The 18,774-nt window shown below is 38.0% G+C and overlaps 1 protein-coding gene across 9 annotated transcripts in view; it reads left to right on the top strand.

Annotated features, from left to right (window-relative positions):
• The window catches only part of LOC100117814 (anion exchange protein 2), a 63,943-nt gene extending 45,237 nt beyond the window's left edge, over positions 1-18,706 (top strand). For 3 of the 9 annotated variants that reach the window (XM_008213959.4, XM_016988825.3, XM_008213960.4), the window contains 10 exons: positions 2,494-2,668; positions 2,795-3,024; positions 6,464-6,898; positions 7,833-8,112; positions 8,683-8,733; positions 10,815-11,055; positions 11,578-11,949; positions 12,173-12,645; positions 12,774-13,462; positions 13,834-17,059. In XM_008213959.4, the coding sequence (XP_008212181.1) occupies positions 2,494-2,668; positions 2,795-3,024; positions 6,464-6,898; positions 7,833-8,112; positions 8,683-8,733; positions 10,815-11,055; positions 11,578-11,949; positions 12,173-12,645; positions 12,774-13,462; positions 13,834-14,500 (3,613 nt within the window). In that variant the 3' untranslated portion in view covers positions 14,501-17,059. Of the gene's footprint in view, positions 1-2,493; positions 2,669-2,794; positions 3,025-4,311; positions 4,474-6,463; positions 6,899-7,832; positions 8,113-8,682; positions 8,734-10,814; positions 11,056-11,577; positions 11,950-12,172; positions 12,646-12,773; positions 13,463-13,833 lie in introns of those variants that run through there. The other 6 variants (XM_008213958.4, XM_032598881.1, XM_001601905.6 and 3 more) reach the window with 6 other exon arrangements.
• Positions 18,707-18,774: the final 68 nt, after the last annotated feature.

The following is an 18,774-nucleotide window of genomic DNA, read 5'->3' as shown; positions in this document are numbered from 1 at the left end:
GTTAATTGATTTCCATAATTAAATAGAATAAATATAACAACCTAGTCTAACACTGTATATGTATAGATAATGCATACAGAATTATTTTCATAAAAGTGAGGGTCTCTCATATTTGAACATTTTCTACCCAAAGAATAGTGTTTCGTGGATCAAACAATAAACAGCACGTGTGCTCTGCATACAATAAGACGTGCTCAAAGTTATCAAAAAAAAGGAAATCATTCTAGGAAGGAAATATCAAACATGCTAACTGTTCATTATTACAGGCACTGCGAGTCCAGTAACATTACCTAAGTAGTACTTAAGTCAATCCCGTGCGCTACATCCAGCGCGAAGCCTTGAAAAAAGTGTTTTTCTTTTCTCTCCTGTGCATTTTCCGGCTTAATGCAATCATAAACCTCGATTATTCGTGGCACGTTTCGTTTTATGCAAAATGATACTTTATCGTCTGCTGCGTATATGTGCAGTTCGCATGGTCCGATTGTCTGCAATATGCGTGCTTTAGTTTTCATTTTCGCTCTGGGACTGTGGGAATTTTTTTCGTGATGATTCGGGTAATTGGATTATAGCGGTGCTATGGTGAATTATTGATCGTCGTTCCGCTGAAACGTATAGGTTTAGACTCTAGTATAGTATAGTGCGTATGTTAACAAGTATTCATTAATCATTGAAAAATGTTTTTGTTTATTCTTTTATATGATCATTGGACAATTTGTATGAATTAAGGAGGTAGCGCGAAGAAGCTTCTCACATTTATATTGTTCGGATATTCAATTGTTTGACTTATATTTTGTTTTTCCACTTTACAACGCCTTTGATGTATTCGTTGTTTACTCTACGATGCATGGGTAAAACGTACATGATGTTCTGTTCACCAAAGAATTTTTATTGCGAAACTCGTGCTTGATTGTAAAATATAGTAGTGAAACAAACATTTCACTTACGCCTATAGTCCGCCAGGAATGTCATAGCTTTTTGTTATTCACTGCCGCGTTATCCTCTATGAAAACTTGTGATATAAATCTTCACTCTATGTCTGTACATCGATACAGTACTACATCCACAGCTAAATGTTTTTTCTAGCTACGGTCGGTATATTCATTTTTTACCTTTGAAACATCATATTATCTACCTTTTTTTCAGAAACATCGAACCAAAATTTGCTTTGAAAATAAAAGCTCTCTCTCCCAGCGCTGGCTTCCGAGAAAACGTTTTTCTAAAAGCATACACAAACATTTTCCTTTTTAATAAATCCTACTTTAATCCAATTTGATAAAGATAAAAACGCGAGAAAGCCGTCGACTGTCGGATGAAATCTCGCGCGCATTCTTTTCGCCTGCTGCGGAAATTCACCTTGAACCACATTTCTTGCGTGAAAAAGTAGGCGAAATGAAGGAGATCCCCCTTCCCCCCGCAGCCTTAAACGTTCGCGGAAAACTTTCTTCCAATTTTTAATCCCGTATATACCTTCTATCTGTAGCTAATGTCAGCTCTGTAGACAGAGTCGCGATAGAATTGCACGAAAAGCCTGAAAAAACTCGGTCGTCGCTTTTCGCGCATATAAAATAACTTTGCGAGAGTTGTTCAGTCGAAGAAAGAGCGAGTACGACACCGCGACGTCGCCTCATCTCGTCGCGTGCACTTTTTGCAACCAGTGGCTTTTATATTTAACTCTCTATCAGCCAGGAGGATCGATGCGAACGTCTTTCTCGGTGCTCGCGTATAAAATTGAATGTAAATATAATTGGATATCGGTTTATACGCCGGTTTCTTCGATGGCTTATGGCTTCGATTGTTTTCACGAGCTTTATTCTCCCGACGATCGTAAGTAGTCGTAGCTCGTTTCCCATATCGATCGCGGTTGGTTTGCTTTTTCGTCTAATACATCATCAGTGCAGTTGGCGAATCGATAGGGATGTTATTTTAACGATGGCTAACAACTTTAGAGGTGAAACGAGTTTTATTAATGCTGCCTCGGATGCTCGCCGGCAGTCAAGGTGGCAATTATTATAATTAGATCGCCAGTTCGTTACTGAGTTCTAGCCTTGATTTGATTCATTATAGTATACGAGTGAAAGAGTAAAGCGAAGAATTATTTTCTCAATTTAAAACGGGAGTGCACTTTATTGCATATTTCAGTATAAAGTCGCGGATTAAAAAATGCCTCGAGTTTTACGATCGATGTCGTAAAAAATTAGTCGCCGTTCACGTAATATTGGAACTTTATATACGCGTATTTCGACTGAAGTATATTGGAAAAAGGAGGAGCAGTTGAATAGACGCCAAGAGTGAAACCACTGTTTTCTATTTAGCTTTTGGCAGGGCTGCTGATTTACAGTTATACACTTATTACCTCATTCATCGGGATTGAAAATTTTTCCACGACAGAAGAGAGCATGGAGTTCCTCTCATTCATGAATCGTCGATTCAAATTGTAGTACAATAAATGCGTGCAACGAAGGGAAACTGGAAAAAAATTCTTGTATGTTTCAGCGAAGGTTCTCTAGGCGCCGACAATAGTTTGGAAGAAGAAGCGTCCACAAACGGTCTCAACGGTAACGGCAATGTCCCAGTGTCGGACAACGGACAGCTGGATCTCGTCGACTCCATTAACGGCACAAAACCTCCTTCGGAGGACGAAGACAAGGACGATTTCGATGATGGCAAAGTAAGAATATATACCTGTATTGTTTTTGTCAAGAGACTGAGCTTTTATAGCTTTCGAGCTTAGATGAAGAATAGAACCTAAGAATAACGTTTGATTAAGCTTTGAAATTTTTTGTTGAATCTGCAGGACGAAGACGTCACGGAAACTCTCGAAGACATCGCCGAAAACATCGCTAGCAGCGAAAGCGAAGCTCCGATCTCCGAGAGGGCGGCTTCCGGTTTCAGCGATAGCCCGCCGGTTGGCAGTCCGAGGGTACAATTCGACAAGATTTGCGAAGAGGACGGCCACGTGATGAGCGTAAACGAGGCCGGCGACGACGACAGAAAGTGCCGGCGACACCACAAGCACGACCACAAGTCAGTATACTAAATGGCCACCGAAAGCTCAAAAAGCCATTCATCATTGTTTCTCGAGTTTACGTCAAGCTTGAGGATATTGTATCATTCGTTAGAAATTTGCAGGGTTGCTCGAGAGATTTCATACTCTATTACAAATTTTGTATTTCTCAAGGAAATCAGAAAATCGATCATTTCGAAGTAAATTCCCTGCGTCAGAATTTAAGCTACTTGGATTAAACGAGATGAGCTGCAGCACGAGATGAGAATTAGAGAAACTACTGTATGTGTGTGTGTGTGTGTGTATATGTATATATATATATATATACACGTTTCGTGACTGTAATTGCCATAGCAAAGCATCGGAGGCAACTTAATTGAGCCGGAGTTCCATAAGCGAGCTTCCGATTTACCGAAACCTCGAGTAGAGATTGCATTCCGTTTCTACCTTCTATTCTGAGCCAAAGACTTCTTCGTCATACTTCTTTGATTTGCGCGAGCTTAAGAGGAGCTGATAACCTTGGCGATTAGTTGCTGCGTAGCTGCATATAGCGCTTTGCACTGCTAATCGGGTAGCGACGATAGAAAATTAAAAAATCGTCATAGATTCTAGTTGAAATAATAGTTAGCAAAGTTAGTGTACGTAACTGAATGTCGTTCGAATGCCAACCATTGTTGGTAATTTTTTTTAGATTTATAGAGTCATATTTTGCAGATGATACATATCTCATTATGCATAAGTGTTTCAATAATTAATAGCTATATGGCCCAATATAATTGTAATCGATGATATTATGAAGTTACAAGACTTACGTGCATGTCATATAAACATGCAAATCGGAGCGTAGTTATAGGTACTACGTTTTCACTTGAAGTGCGTTTACTTAGAAGTTATAAAAACTAACTATCAAGTGGTGCTTAAACATTCACGATTTGCAAAGTACGTAACGTTCCATCTAGAAATATCATGATAAAATCTTATGCACCAACTCTATAGGCCGAAAGGGAAACAAAGGTGGAAAACTTTCGTATCAAACGTTCAATGAAATCTTCTCCAATCATAGTCCCACATTGTGCTATAGTCGATGCTGCAAAATGTCATGTTACGATACAATAGACTTCTTAATAAGACACAACTCCTTTGATCCTTGAGGAAAGCGTTCAGTACCAGTCTCTTGATCCGCAAGCAGACTCTAGGAACAAAAAAGCTCGCAAAGACAAAGCAAGCAACGGTAGCAGCACCAGCGACGACGATAGTCGCTATAGAAGTGCAAACGAGAGTAAGACGAATAGACTTTTCGGCGCTGTTGCCAGCTGCTGTGCGCCAGGTTCGTCATCCGCGTGTTTCTCTCTGTCGGGCGGTCGCGGCGGACCGCAGCTCTCGACGGTCCCCCAACATGCCCATCCACTACGACAGATCGCCCGATCGTATCGGCGACGTCCGCCGGTATTTACGCAGTGATATCCCGTGTAATTTCGATTCGATTTTAAAGAGTCTACGCGACGCTTTCTTTCCTATTGGTGTGCATGTCTGTGTGGGTGTGAGGTGCAGTGAGAGGCGGTGGATTTGTGCAGTGCTTCATTCAAGTGCATGGCGTGTGTAGAGGGTTCGAACCGACTCTCGACGTCCCGCTTCCGTGTTCCTGACGCGACGATGATGGGCTGACGTGCGGAGAGCTCGTCGATCATAGCTGCAACGATAAGGAACAACGTTGTGTTTTAAACCAGAGCTTTTCCGACTTTATATCCGTTTGCCGTTGTTCGTACAGAGTGACATAAAACGATCGACTCGTCTTCTTTTATTTTTTATTTTTCAAACGCACAACCGGTGTTCGATGATAGGAATTGATTCGGATTTAAAATTAGCTAACTTCCTATACAATGGACAACAATGCGCTCGCGATCCAACAAACGATATTCCACAACGCGTCGGCCGAGTGACATTGAAGTCGCAACGAGGATCGATACCTCGCAGTCGAAAATTTCAATCTTCTCTCCTCCTTCTTCGAGAATCCAACGGAAAACCTCCAAAAGCCCTCCCGCGAAATTCGTGGCTAAGGTCAAGCTCGAACCTTCGTCGCTCGTAAATTTAACCTCGCCACGGGGGAAATTCGAAGTCGCCCGCCGCCACTAGATCAAGACAAAAAGCTCTCTGCCAATTCGGTTCGCGTGCCAAAAACGGCGGGGAATATTGGCTCTGCCACTTTAGGTAGATACAGGGGAGAACACGCGCAATGCTGATGGACGCGTTGCCGGCAGTCGTCTGGTGTAGAGACGAAGTTCACGGCGAGAGTGAATGAGAGCTGCTTTGCTGTTTCAGAATGCTTTGAGAGGGCGCGTGAGTGAGCTTTCGACGCAGTAAAGTTCGGACTGGTATTGAGTTATTTGTTCGCGACGTGGAGTACATGAGAATTGAATGTAATGTAGGGGTTGATTGTTTGAAGGTCGACGAGAGGATGCTTGCTTTTATTTTTTGACTTATTAAAAAACTGTTCTTTATTAGTTTTTAGTAAAAAAATGTATGAACCACGTCAAACTGAACTTGTCAGCGCGTGTATTTTGTCAAGTTTCGCACAATAAGTCTGTAATTAATATTGGAGAAAATAATTTTAAAAACTCAATATCTTCGTGACCTACATTTGTTCTTGTGATACTTCTTTTGGTAAAGCAAATCTTGGTTGAATCAAAAACTTTTAATTGGGTAGTTTCATTAGCTACGTGTATAGAAATTTCAGAAAAAGAGCTAGAGTAGTTGCAAAGTTTAAGAAAAACTCCCTGCGAAAACATGGTGGTTATTTAATTTTTTACAGTTTCATTGAAAATTAATTACCAGCTATTATTAACAAGATAAATATCGAATTATTATTTGGACATTTTGAAATCGCGGAACTACATGCACCTTCATGTATTGCGTTCATCCTAAGTAGCCAAAGTTGCGTGTACGTATGAAACGTGCGATTTCATTCATAATTATAAATAGACATGCCTATCCTAGAAATCGTATGAAAACTAAATCTAAAAATATCAACTGGTATGCACGAGTTATAATTATTAATAAGGATTTGTCACTTTCTCACTGAGCAGTTTTTGCTACCGAATAAGTTTGTTCTATAATAATCGCGACTCTCTAAACTTTTAATAAAATCAACGTCTTATCCTGCAATTATAACTTAATTAACACGGCTCTTATAGTTTTGAATATTAATTTCGTACTAACGTCACGGATATGACATAGCCCGTACTGCTTGACAAACTCTTCAACGTTAATAAGTTGCTAGTTTGGTCTTTTCGTAAACACTTTGAAAATGCGCATCGAGCTTTCGAGACTAATGTTATCCCAATTATAGTTCGAATACTTTGTCTAACATTGTCACGCTACTCGTGTGAGATATACCTCTTTGATTATTTAAAAAATAACATACACAAACTAACGATCGAAAATCGCTGTTTACTTCCACAGACGGCACCATCACCACCACCACCACAAATCGCGCAAGTACTCTCTACAGGAGGATCCGCAATGGCGCAAACGCTCTGGTGCAGGTCTGCCGGGCGAAGGCGGCATGTTCGCGGGTCCGGCGGCCGGTCGACGCGTCAGCGTCCAGCCCGACGAGGCGAAGACCCTACAGGAGCTGGACATCGACGACTTGGAGTCACACAGGAGCGACGATCCGCGCGGCATGAGGCGCCACAAAGCCGCCCACCCAACCGTCCAGATTGGACGGCGCAAAGAGGGTGGCATACCCCACGAGACCTTCAAGAAGATGTACGACCACTCGCCGCACGAGGTATTTGTCCAGCTCGACGAGCTTCATGGTGTCGGCGAGGAACGTGAGTGGCGAGAGACCGCCAGGTGGATCAAATACGAGGAGGACGTCGAGGAGGGCGCTGATAGGTGGGTTTACTTTATTTAATATTCTTGTAGGTTGTATGATTGTATTAATTTTGGAATTTCTGAAACAATTAATTAGCTCAAAGAGCGGTTACATAGCAGACGAGTAAGAAAAATATCTAAATGCGACATTGTTTTTTCTACTGGTCGAAGTAATTTTATTATTGGATTCTGAAAATAGAACTAATGTACTGAATACTTATCTCTGGAAAGTATTTTCATTGGTAATCAATGGAGAATAATCGTATGTATACATGAATGATTTCATAACAGCGCTATTTTATTTATCGGGTAACTTATAACTATTAATATTGCCACAAGTATTGATCTGTGCATAAATAAGTGTGCAGGTGCACTTGCACTGTATTATCCCCTGTAGTCATGGTATATTTATAACATTCTTATCTTACCGAATAGCTATAGCATCGAGTCTACATAGCGGACTTTTTTCTAGAGCCAGAATATGGCGTATCTTCTGCGTGTATACCATGAAAGCATACATCCATCCGTTAAATAACAGTAATGATTTTTACTCGTGATTTTTATAAATTAACTGCGTTTCATAAATATTCCTTTTTTTACTGTTATCACCGTAATGATTCTCACATAACTCATTACACCAACAGTTTTGCCAAGCGGGTGTCACGGTGTTGACAACTTAAAACAAACATAAGCCATATATATCGTCCATGAATGAAGAAAACATTTCTATTTCTACTCAGTCTAGTTAATATAGAACCTTTTATCTATAATTAGATTAAACCATGAGGGCACCCACGTGGCTCGCGCCTTTTATTTTTTACCCACGCGCGCGTTCTTGCTTGGATTTACGAAGTTTCGGCGATTCCAGTTATTTTTGAACCAAATTCAAATACCTCTCAATTCACATATCGTAAAAACAAATTGATTAATTTTCCTTTTCGTGTATTGCTCACAGATGGGGAAGGCCTCACGTTGCCTCGCTGAGCTTCCACTCGTTGCTGAACTTGCGCCGCTGTCTCGAGACCGGCGTCGTCCTGCTCGACCTTGAGGAGAAGGATCTGCCCGGCCTCGCATATCGCGTCGTCGAGCAGATGGTCATTGAGGAGCTAATTCTTCCAGAGGATCGGCCTGTAGTTATGAGGGCTTTGCTCCTGAGGCACCGGCACGTGCACGAGCACGACCGGGGCTTCAGGTTCGGCGCTAAAAGAAATTACGCTAGCTACACGAGTCTTCAGGTAGGTTCGGCGATACATTTACCTTGGCCTTTTGGAAATACGATTTTTCGAGATGATTACTCTTAATTCGATGACTATTCAGCATCAGTTGAATTTTATTTTGATAAGGACGTGAAAAGAACTTTGTTTGTAATTTGCGTATATTTTACTAAAAATCGAGCTGCAGACACATTATTTTGGTTGAAATAACGCTTTAACGCTGCGGATGATTTCAATTTTCGCCCCGAGAAAGCTTTTGATATGACTAACCACAGATATCTACACTTGTTCAGCTGGTGATGAATAATTAATATAATTTAATTTTTAGGAGAAAAAATTTTGAGTATATTAACTTTTATTTATAGTCAGTGCGCAAGCAATCATTGCATAAGAAATATATATGTTTGCTGCCAATTTTAACGCTATAACAGGATTAAATGAACACCGTTCGGTGATGTGTAAAAGTTTATCAAAAATAGGACGCTCAATATCGAGCGCAAATATGAGAATAGCTTAGTGATTTTATTTTTGTCTGCTGTAACGAATTCGATTTCGACAGACTGACAGAGCTATCCTGTCTTGTTTCCACAGTCTATCTGGTTTGACGACGAAGACGCTACGCGGGAAGGTGCTGAGAACAATGTAATTAAAAAGTTGCCAAGTCTCTTCCTTTTCGTAAATCTCTTTTATATACCCTTCACGAGTTTTTGCAAAACTTTTCGACATTTTGTTATTATGCATAAACCGCTAGTTCTTGTTCACCCTTATTTATCTGAATACGTTTTATGTCCTTGGATACATCGAAGTTCATCAGCCTTATAAATAAATGTCCTTTGCATTTTACGTATTTTAATTAACATAAGAATATCATTGCGATGGGTTGCGGACTAAATAATAAATCATCTTGAGTACGGTTATGAATTATTAAAGTATATCAAGCTCAGAAAGTTTCGCAGTGATAGAATAAAACAAAAATATATTTAATTAGTTAACTAGGTAAACAAATGCGTGAGTCTGAGCCTTTTCTTACGGTTAATTTTTTAATTAGAAAAATATTCGCTATAAAGCAGTCAAATATCTAATATACAATATTTATGATTCACAAGCTTAAAAAACATAAGCCACTTATACATTGTAAAGCTAAGTAAAATAAAACATAATTCCTTTGCAAGCATTGAATTATTTGTTCACTTTGCATATCAACTTTTATCTTACAATAAATCATTTTATAAATTAAAATACTTATTTGTAAATTAATCAAGGATTTCTCATTTAATCTGGGCTTAATGCCTCATAATCTTCAATTACTTTCATAACAATGTGTGGAATCAATCGATGAAAGTTTAATTATATTTTCTCAGTAATATTCAACTTAATTACTACTCGATCATCTGACTCGAAACAATCTATAATTACATTTGTGCTCAATCAAACGCAAAATTAGGTCTCAAATTAGAAAATTTTTTAGTCAAAAAAAGTTTTGTGCCGGGATGAACAAAAGTATAAAAGATCACAATTATATGGAATCTCATCAAAAATAGTTTAAAGCCAAAACGCATCTAAAATACCGTCTGTGAACCCACTGCGCATAAGTCCATGGCACCTGTTCGCATTTTGCATCGTTGATTTTGTTTCGTCCTCGTTGATCGTATACAATACCATATACGCACAATTTAATTTCCAGGGCGTCACGCGGTACTTTTTGTTATGTCATGTTTTTCCTCTTTGCAATCCACTGCTCTTTCTCTCATTTTTTTTTCATCTCCCAATTAACCGCTGAACAGATTTATTTCTTCGATCTCGTTGGTACACCCCATTACATCATTGCCTATACAGCTCGTTGCCTCGCTCCAATCGTTTTCAAGAGCATGGAATGTGTACATACATATATGCGGAATACTTTATTTCTGGAATTCACCCAGCTCGATCTCAGACCTCTTTTATTCTCGTCACACTCGATCTTCATTAAAAATCAGTCCATCGTTGTCTATCGTCCATATATACAATTCGACAGCATTTTTCTGTTCAGACTTATGCAGTACAGTCAAAGCTGTATATATTCGTCATTGATGTGATACATACAGATCAGTGCATCGATTCAAAAAGCAGAAAAAATACATTCTCTCCTAGAAGCGTACTTGACAAGTCGACTCGACATTTTTTCCACCTTCACTGTACGTTTTGTACTAACAGTATGATTTGTACAATATTTTTGTGTTTTACGTTGCTGGCTGTGTTTCCTTGGTTTATTTTGGACTGTAACTAACACTGTAAATTATTTTTATACAGAGCATGCGCCATTCGAACACTCAGGCTGTTTACATGATTGTATTATCATTTTGTTCCTTACACAGCTTTTACAAATTTAAAATAACAATCTTAAACGAAAACCGTCGATTTCATATATAAAGCTAACCCGAAGTAAAAAGAATCTTGCTGTGTTCAAATCGCCAGTGCACCTCTCGAGACTCAAAAAAATTCCATTATATGGCTAGGCAAGTACTTTAGTTTTCAGCTTCATCGAACGAATCAAGTAGACCTCATATGTGCATCTTCAGACGCGTTTGATCTTTCGTTGAAATATAAATTTACACGCATTTCTACACTGTATATCAAACAAATCTCTCCATATCGACCAGCCAACTACACGTACACGAAAGATTAAACCGTGCTGCTGGCATTTCTGACGCTAAAGACGAAAAATCGATTTCCTGTATTCGCAGAACCTGAACGATTCGAAGCCGAAGATCGTGGCGTCGAATCAGGCGCTGGACAGCAACAACCACACGGTCGTGGACATGAAGGAGGAGCTGACCTTCACCAGCAGCAACGAGGATATGAAGAAGGGTCACAACGACCACATTCTCAAGAGGATACCGAGCGGCGCCGAGGCGACGGTTGTTCTTGTCGGCGCTGTCGACTTTCTTGATCAACCGACGATAGCCTTCGTGAGACTGGCGGAAGGTGAAATTTGAATAAAGTTATTTTTGAATTTTAATAGCGAGCCTCGATCGATTTCTGCATTTACTCGAGTTTCTGAATTGAACAAGGATTACAGAAGTTACGAACAAGAAAGTTTCTTTGTGAGTTAATAATTATATTCATGCGGAACTTTGGTTCCAAAGCGTGAATTCTCGACAAAGCGGCGCAGCCTCTTTTCATTTCGTATGCTTTTGAAAGTGCAAAAAGTTTGCTAGTCTTGCAAAAGCATGGTATTACTCCCCACTGAGTTTTAAACGTTATGAAAATATGCGAGTCTGACCGCAGCTCGCATACATCTACTTAGTTTGACTTTTGTCATAGAATGGATCCATAAGACGTTGAACCAAAATCAATAACATAGCAATCACAATGACGTCTTTACACACACACACACACACACACACACACACACACACACACATATATATATATATATATATATATATATATATATACCCCTTAAATACTCATCACAACAATTTCACAAATCCACCAATCTCACAGGTATCCTGATGCCGGCGATAACGGAAGTCACCATTCCCGTGCGCTTCATGTTCACGCTCTTGGGTCCCCGCAACTCGGACCTGGACTACCACGAGATCGGTCGGTCCATTTCGACGCTGATGTCGAACACCTCGTTCCATATGATCGCGTACAAGGCCAACGAGCGCCGAGAGCTGCTCTCGGCTATCAATGAGTTCCTCGACGATTCGATCGTCCTGCCACCCGGCGACTGGGAGAGGCAGGCCCTGCTACCCTTCGGCGAGCTCAAGGCCAAGAGCGAGGCCATCCGCAAACGCAAGGCCAAGGCTATCGAGGAGAAGAAGAAGAAGCAGCAGCAGCAGATACAGAGCGAAAATGCCGCCGCCAAAAAAGGTTCGTTATTTAATTCTCTCTTTGGAGAGCGGGCTTTTCGACTTACTGTATGATAATGAGTGGCGAAAGTCTGATTAAATGAAGCTATTAGATTGCGATGTGCTTGATATAATTTTAAAATTTTAAACTCGATTTTGATTAAAAAAAGAATTTTCGTTATATCAGTGACCATTGTAAAAAAAGTTTTATTTGTCATGTTATTTGTGTAAAAATGTGTTTACAGCTCTACTCGCAGGCGAGGACGAGAAGAAGCCTCCGGACGACAGCGACCCGCTACGAAGGACGCGTCGGCCCTTCGGTGGTCTCATCAACGACATAAAGCGACGATATCCTTACTATTTGTCCGACTTCACTGATGGCTTGAGCTCGTCCTGTCTTGCCGCGGCAATCTTTATGTACTTTGCGGCCCTCTGTACGGCCATCACCTTCGGCGGTCTGTTGAGCGACAAGACTCACAACGTCATCGGCATCTCTGAGACGCTTGTCTCTTGCTGCTGTACTGGTATTATTATGGCGCTGTTCGCAACGCAGCCGCTCGTCATCATCGGTACCACTGGCCCACTGCTCTTGTTTGACGAGAGTTTGTATAACTTTTGTATGGCCAATAATCTCGATTTTCTTACGATGAGGCTCTACGTAGGAGCTTGGATGGCGATCATCGCTTTGGCCATCGCCTGCGTTGAAGGATCCGTGCTGGTGAGTTCCTCGAACATATTTTTTTGCTACAAATTTATTTGTTTATTTCAAACAGACTTAAATGTTTTTTAATAAGAATAATGTATCTATAAGAATTGAATTTATTTAAAAATACATGTGTTCTGTAGGTAAGACTTTTCACTCGTTTCACTGAAGAGATCTTCACCGGCCTAATCTCCATTCTTTACATCGTCGAGACTTTCATCAAGCTCGTCAATTACTTTAAGAGAAATCCTTTGCTACCGACATACTGTTTCGCTTCTGACACCAGCTACGATAGCAACCAAACCGTCTATCAAGATATACTGCAGCAATCACCGGTCAATAATACGGAAATCTCCAGACTGACGGAAGCATCCCAAACCGCTGTCGAGTCCGTCTTGGGCATTAGCAACAATCGCACAGACTTTGCGTTGTACCAGGACTCGCCGTTTATACCCGCCCACGACAAAGTCGGTCTGATGATTAACCAGCCGAATACCGCGCTTATGTGCACGATTCTCTGTTTGGGCACCTTCCTTGGTGCCTACTACCTTAGGATCTTCAGAAACAGTCACTATCTTGGCCGAAGTGCTCGGCGAGCCTTTGGCGACTTCGGCGTACCCATTAGTATTATTACATTTGTGCTGATCGATTACCTTGCGGGTGTGAAGACAGAGAAGTTGTTGGTGCCGGAGGGATTGTCGCCAACCTTACCTGGAAGGAGCTGGCTAGTTAGTCCAACCAACGGAGACGTGCCCCTATGGATGGCGCTGGCCTGCTGTGTACCCGCTCTATTGGTCTATATCCTTGTTTTTATGGAGACGCAGATTTCCGAGTGAGTATAAAATACAAACTTTAGTGACAATTGATAACAAGTACGCATAGTATTGTAGAGAACGTTCGTGCATCCGCCAGTACTTTATACGATTAATTTTATTTTTATGAAATAAACTTAAATCTTTTTGTTTCTATAGCTTACGAATATGTCAGCAGGTTGTCAAAGTTACGTGTGATCGATTTGCTTTTAAATTTTTATTTTATAAAATTTTGCTGCGATAAATTTATACAAAAATATTTAAAGGTTTTATCGAGCATTTCTGTATAGAGTGATGATATTTAAAAGTAAACTAAACTTAGCAACAAAACAATAACTACAATGACCCTGCCATACATTTAACACAATCTAACTTCTATTACCATGTGCAGGTTGATAATCGACAAGAAGGAGCGCAAGCTGCGCAAGGGCAACGGTTATCACATGGACATAGTCGTGGTCTGTTTGATGAACTTCGGCTGTGGTCTGATTGGCGCTCCATGGTGTTGCGCTGCCTCGGTGCGTTCGTTGACGCACGTGAACGCGGTGACGGTGATGTCGCGCACCCACGCACCTGGTGACAAGCCTCACATCGTCGAAGTTAAAGAGCAACGCGTCTCCTCGTTGCTCGTGGCCATCCTCGTGGGTGTGAGTGTATTGATGGCACCGTTGCTACGACGTGTTCCGATGTCTGTGTTGCTCGGTGTTTTCCTCTACATGGGCATCTCCTCGACGAACGGCGTACAGCTGTTTGACCGCGTGAAGCTGTTCTTCATGCCCGTCAAGCACCACGGCACCGCCAACTACGTCCGTCGTGTGCAAACTTACAAAATGCACATATTCACGCTCGTACAGATAACTTGCCTGGCAGTCCTCTGGACCGTTAAGAGCACTAAAGCTGCGCTTGCACTACCTTTCTTTCTCATACTGATGATACCACTCAGGGCGCAAATGACCCACTTTTTCAGTCCGGCTGAGCTCAGGGCACTGGACAGCAAGAACCCGGACAACGAGGAAGACGAGCCTGACTTTTACGAGGAGGCGCCGCTACCTGGTTAAAAATGCCAGTGCCTTATTCGGATTCCTACATAGTCGTCTTCTTTTCGTCTTTTTGATTCTCACTATCAAATCTTGTTTCGGCAAACAGGTATTTGGTCATTTGCACTTGCGAAGGCCAATTCTCGTTTGGAATATAAGATCAAGATGATTTCTGTCATATTTTCATCTGTTATTTTATTATACGAGATGAGAGATTTATATTAAGTAGAATGTTCTTTTAATTAATAACGCAGAACAAAATTTTGAAGCACAGAATTGTTTCAATTATAAAGTTGTTAATATGAATATTTATTGTTTTATAACATTTTTTTATTTATTAAGTAAATTCAAGTTTAATACAAAAATTAAAGGTGAAAATGTGACATAAATTAATTTAACGAATAAGTAGATTTTCAAGCTATTTTTGCAATGAAATCATTTCTGAAAAATATCAGTCAAATTGTACTTTTAGTGGCATCTTAGCTGATGGTTTTATGAAACTCTTATTATATAAACCCTTTTCTCTTTTATTCGTAATTACTTTTATCAGCTGATTCTACTTCTATAAAACTACCTCCAATATGTATGTAGACCTATACTCTGGTTATTTATATATCTCCCTCAACATGTTGGAAATCAATGCACCAGGCACGTGTACATTCAATTGATTCTAGAGTAGTTTCTACGCTTTTATTGTAAACATCACTTTTTCTTAGAGCCTAAAACACTTAAATAATATTACGATTACGATTGTTCGTACGCTTCATTACACGAATGTCATTTTAAATTTTGAGTATACTAAGGATCCATGATTTGTTTCTCTTTATCATGACATCAATTCATTGAGTGGGTCTAAACGAAATTTTTAGATTTTTAAGGCATTTTATTTCGATAACGATATTTTAACTTTCATGCATATTTTTTCTAAAGTTAACAAAATGCATGATATTTGAAGCTTGTGTAATAATTTGTACGAATAAATTGATTTTTTAAAACTGTGAAGTGGTACGTGAGAAAAAAAGTTAAAGTTAATATAACTGTTAATAATTAAGAATCTCGTTTGTAAAAAGGTGTATTACGAAGGCGCATAGATTTTTAAAAGATTTTTCCCTATAGGATTTATATAATTAAAATTACTTAATTTATTTACGCATCAATTTGACGCTTTTATTTTTGAAGAATATATTTTGTGCGCTTAAAATTATAGCATTTTTATCAAACTTTTTTGTTTATTTGTAAATATGTACAATGTGTATAAAAATTATAAAAACGCATAGTATGACGTATGTAAATCTAAAATATCTCTATCAGCGCCTTATTTTCATGTAAAATACGTTACGTGATTTCAAAAAGTATAATGTTTCCTATGTATTTTTATAACATACTTGACGTATAAAATATAAAGCTGTAAAAACACTGCAAACGGTAAAGGGTAATACGCTTCAACGTATAATTGGATGTGCTCGTCCCTGGTTCTCGAGCTCCATTATTGTATTGTGTCAAAGGACTTGAGTAAAAACTAAGCATCCACTGGTGGATAAGAACTTGTAAATAAACGTTTCCCTATATTGTTTAACTTGTTTTCGTTAACCTAGCAGAAAAATTTCTCTGTAATACTGTCGTTTTATCATAGATGTTGTTACATAAAATGTTCAACAATCATATATTTAAAAATAAACCATAAATTTGGAGAAAAAAAAGACAAAAAAAGAAATAACGCAATTCTATTCTACACATGTAACAAACAAACTCTAATAAGACATACAAATTCTAAAATCTTGCGTGTACAATTAGTATATTAATCTGTGTGTGAAACAGATGAAATTTCAGTCGTTACAGTGAAATACAAGCGATTACAATTTTCTGCTACGGTCGCCGTCGTGCGTTTTGTGCTCGTAAGAGTCGGTTAGAGACGGTTTTAGTGCCTAAGATGCGGTAGAAGAAGAAAAACGAGAGTGCCAAAGTAAATACTAACGAATCGTCTCGACTTTATCGCTTAATTGTTTAACTTAAAATTGTAATTCATTTTATTTGTACTTATCAAATTTATAAAACATTACTTTATTTTCTACAAACTGCTGATTTAGGGTAACGATTACCGTTGATTCAACTTTACATTAAGTATATCAGAAAGATCAATCTGCCAATTTAATTTATCTTGACACAATAAAACTGCCTACTTTCATGTCAAAGTTCTTTTATGAACTGTGTACATAAATTCAATATAAAAAAGATGAACGATCAATTTTGCAATAAATTTAATTAGTCAATATTTTATACGTATTGCGAAACAAAATTATCAATGTTTCATTTTTACATCGTTCATTATTTTGAGTGAAACTCTCTTATTGTAAAACCTGTTTAGTAAAATCCCGTCCCTAGCTTATAATTTAGCTGCACTTTACACGTGTACCTTAATCGATACTACCTCTTAAGTCGAGAGCATTAAACTTGTATAAAGGATACAAAAATGTAAGGATACTTCGAACGCGTTTAAAACGATCTGTCCATTAAGGAACGCTCAAATTGTATGAAAAGCGTGACGTCGATAAAAACTGTGTAGGGTATGACAGCGAAAAATAAAATGAAAATATAATTTTCGAATCTCTCTTACAACGTAGGAAGAAAAGATTAATAAAATATATACTTTGTTACAAAAGAAGAAACTGTATTTATGCATGTCGGTTCAAGACCTGTAAGCTTCTGTGTGAAGGTACTGGTAAATAGAAACTATATCTTGTACTCATGATTTTTCTTGACAAAAAAGAAACAAAGGGACCGATTTTATTTCAAGATGAATATATATTGTATACACATAGGAAGTATGACTTTTTTATTTTTTAAAAAGAGTATATTAATTTTCTACAAGATGAAAAATTTATATTTTTTTAAGCTTGCTACTCTTTTTAAAAAAATATGCTTTCCTAGATTTGAAAACAATGGAAACAAAGAAAAAGGTATAGGTGATCTTAGATGAAGCAAGGGATTTTTATAATTTGACTTTCTCTGATACGGTAATATTTCACAAATATAAAAATCTATTTTGTCTTGTAATTTTTATTATACTGAAGCTCTCGCTAAGGATATTGAAAAAAAAATTACAAATTGATAATAATAATTGATGGTTACTTCTTTAATTAGAAAATAAATGTAAATCTAAGTGAATTCAACAATTTTGCCTACTTATAGTAAAAGATCATGATAAGTACAATATGCAAAGTACTGAGGATTACACGTTTTGAACATGGACCAAGTGATAGTGGATTGTATTATGTATTGTTGTATTGCAATAAGGTAGCTAACAAAAAGATTGCTAAGTGAGAAAGATATATGTGTAACATAAAACAGGTAAACGTGAAAAAGAGCAAAGAAATATAATAAAAAAGAGTGTATTTGAATTCTCTAGAATATTTTATAATCAATATATATTTATGTCAATATATTGATTGTTAAAAAGAGAGAGGAAGGAAAATCAATTATAATGTTGGTACATATTTTCAAAAAATAACGAAATGAAAAAATTAAATTAAAAAACAATGTGCAGCACAACAAATTTGCTCACTATTGTTGCAAGATTAAAAATTAATGCTATGTATAACTTATAGAAAGTTAATGATCGATGATGATGCTGGTAATGAGTCCTCCTAGTTAATTGTGATAGAATTCAAAGCGGTCGAGCGAAACTTAAGGTAATACAGATGCACTGTTAACTCGTAAATTTATTGCTTCTTCGTGTACTTCGAGTAAACGAGACAGTAAAATGTTATGGCTCTAGTTCCATTTTTGGAAATAAATAAAATTCTTTAGATACATGTAGTAACTTACAAATATTGTTAAAACATTGAAGTTTCTGTAAGTTTTTACATTATGTTTCTACAAAGCTTATGAAACAGCTTGCTTTCACTGCATAAACTACACAATTACACTTAAAAATTGTTAAGAATCTAATTTTAGAATTATTATATTATTCTTTTATGACAATTCATTAGTATTCTTCTACTGTTATTACTATTATCTTATATTATAATGAATATTGTAATATGAATTACTTATATGGAGAGATTACGACGAATTTTATTGTTATCGAATGATATATAGAAAATTATTGTAAATAATCTAGTTAACGTAACAGTATTATGAGTAATAAAATAGAAAATGAGCCTCTCAGCAAAATCGTTTATGCTTTAGATTAGAAGGATAAGAAATAAATATTTTAATTGCCCTTTACATGCGTTTTTTTTTCTTTTGCATACAATTCCTTAAACATTTTTTCTAAGATAATTAAAACTAAATCT

Source organism: Nasonia vitripennis, chromosome 1 (assembly GCF_009193385.2).
Source record: "Nasonia vitripennis strain AsymCx chromosome 1, Nvit_psr_1.1, whole genome shotgun sequence".
Lineage (NCBI taxonomy): Eukaryota > Metazoa > Arthropoda > Insecta > Hymenoptera > Pteromalidae > Nasonia > Nasonia vitripennis.
Note: the sequence above shows the minus strand (reverse complement) of the source record. Positions and strands in the feature narration are given on the sequence as shown.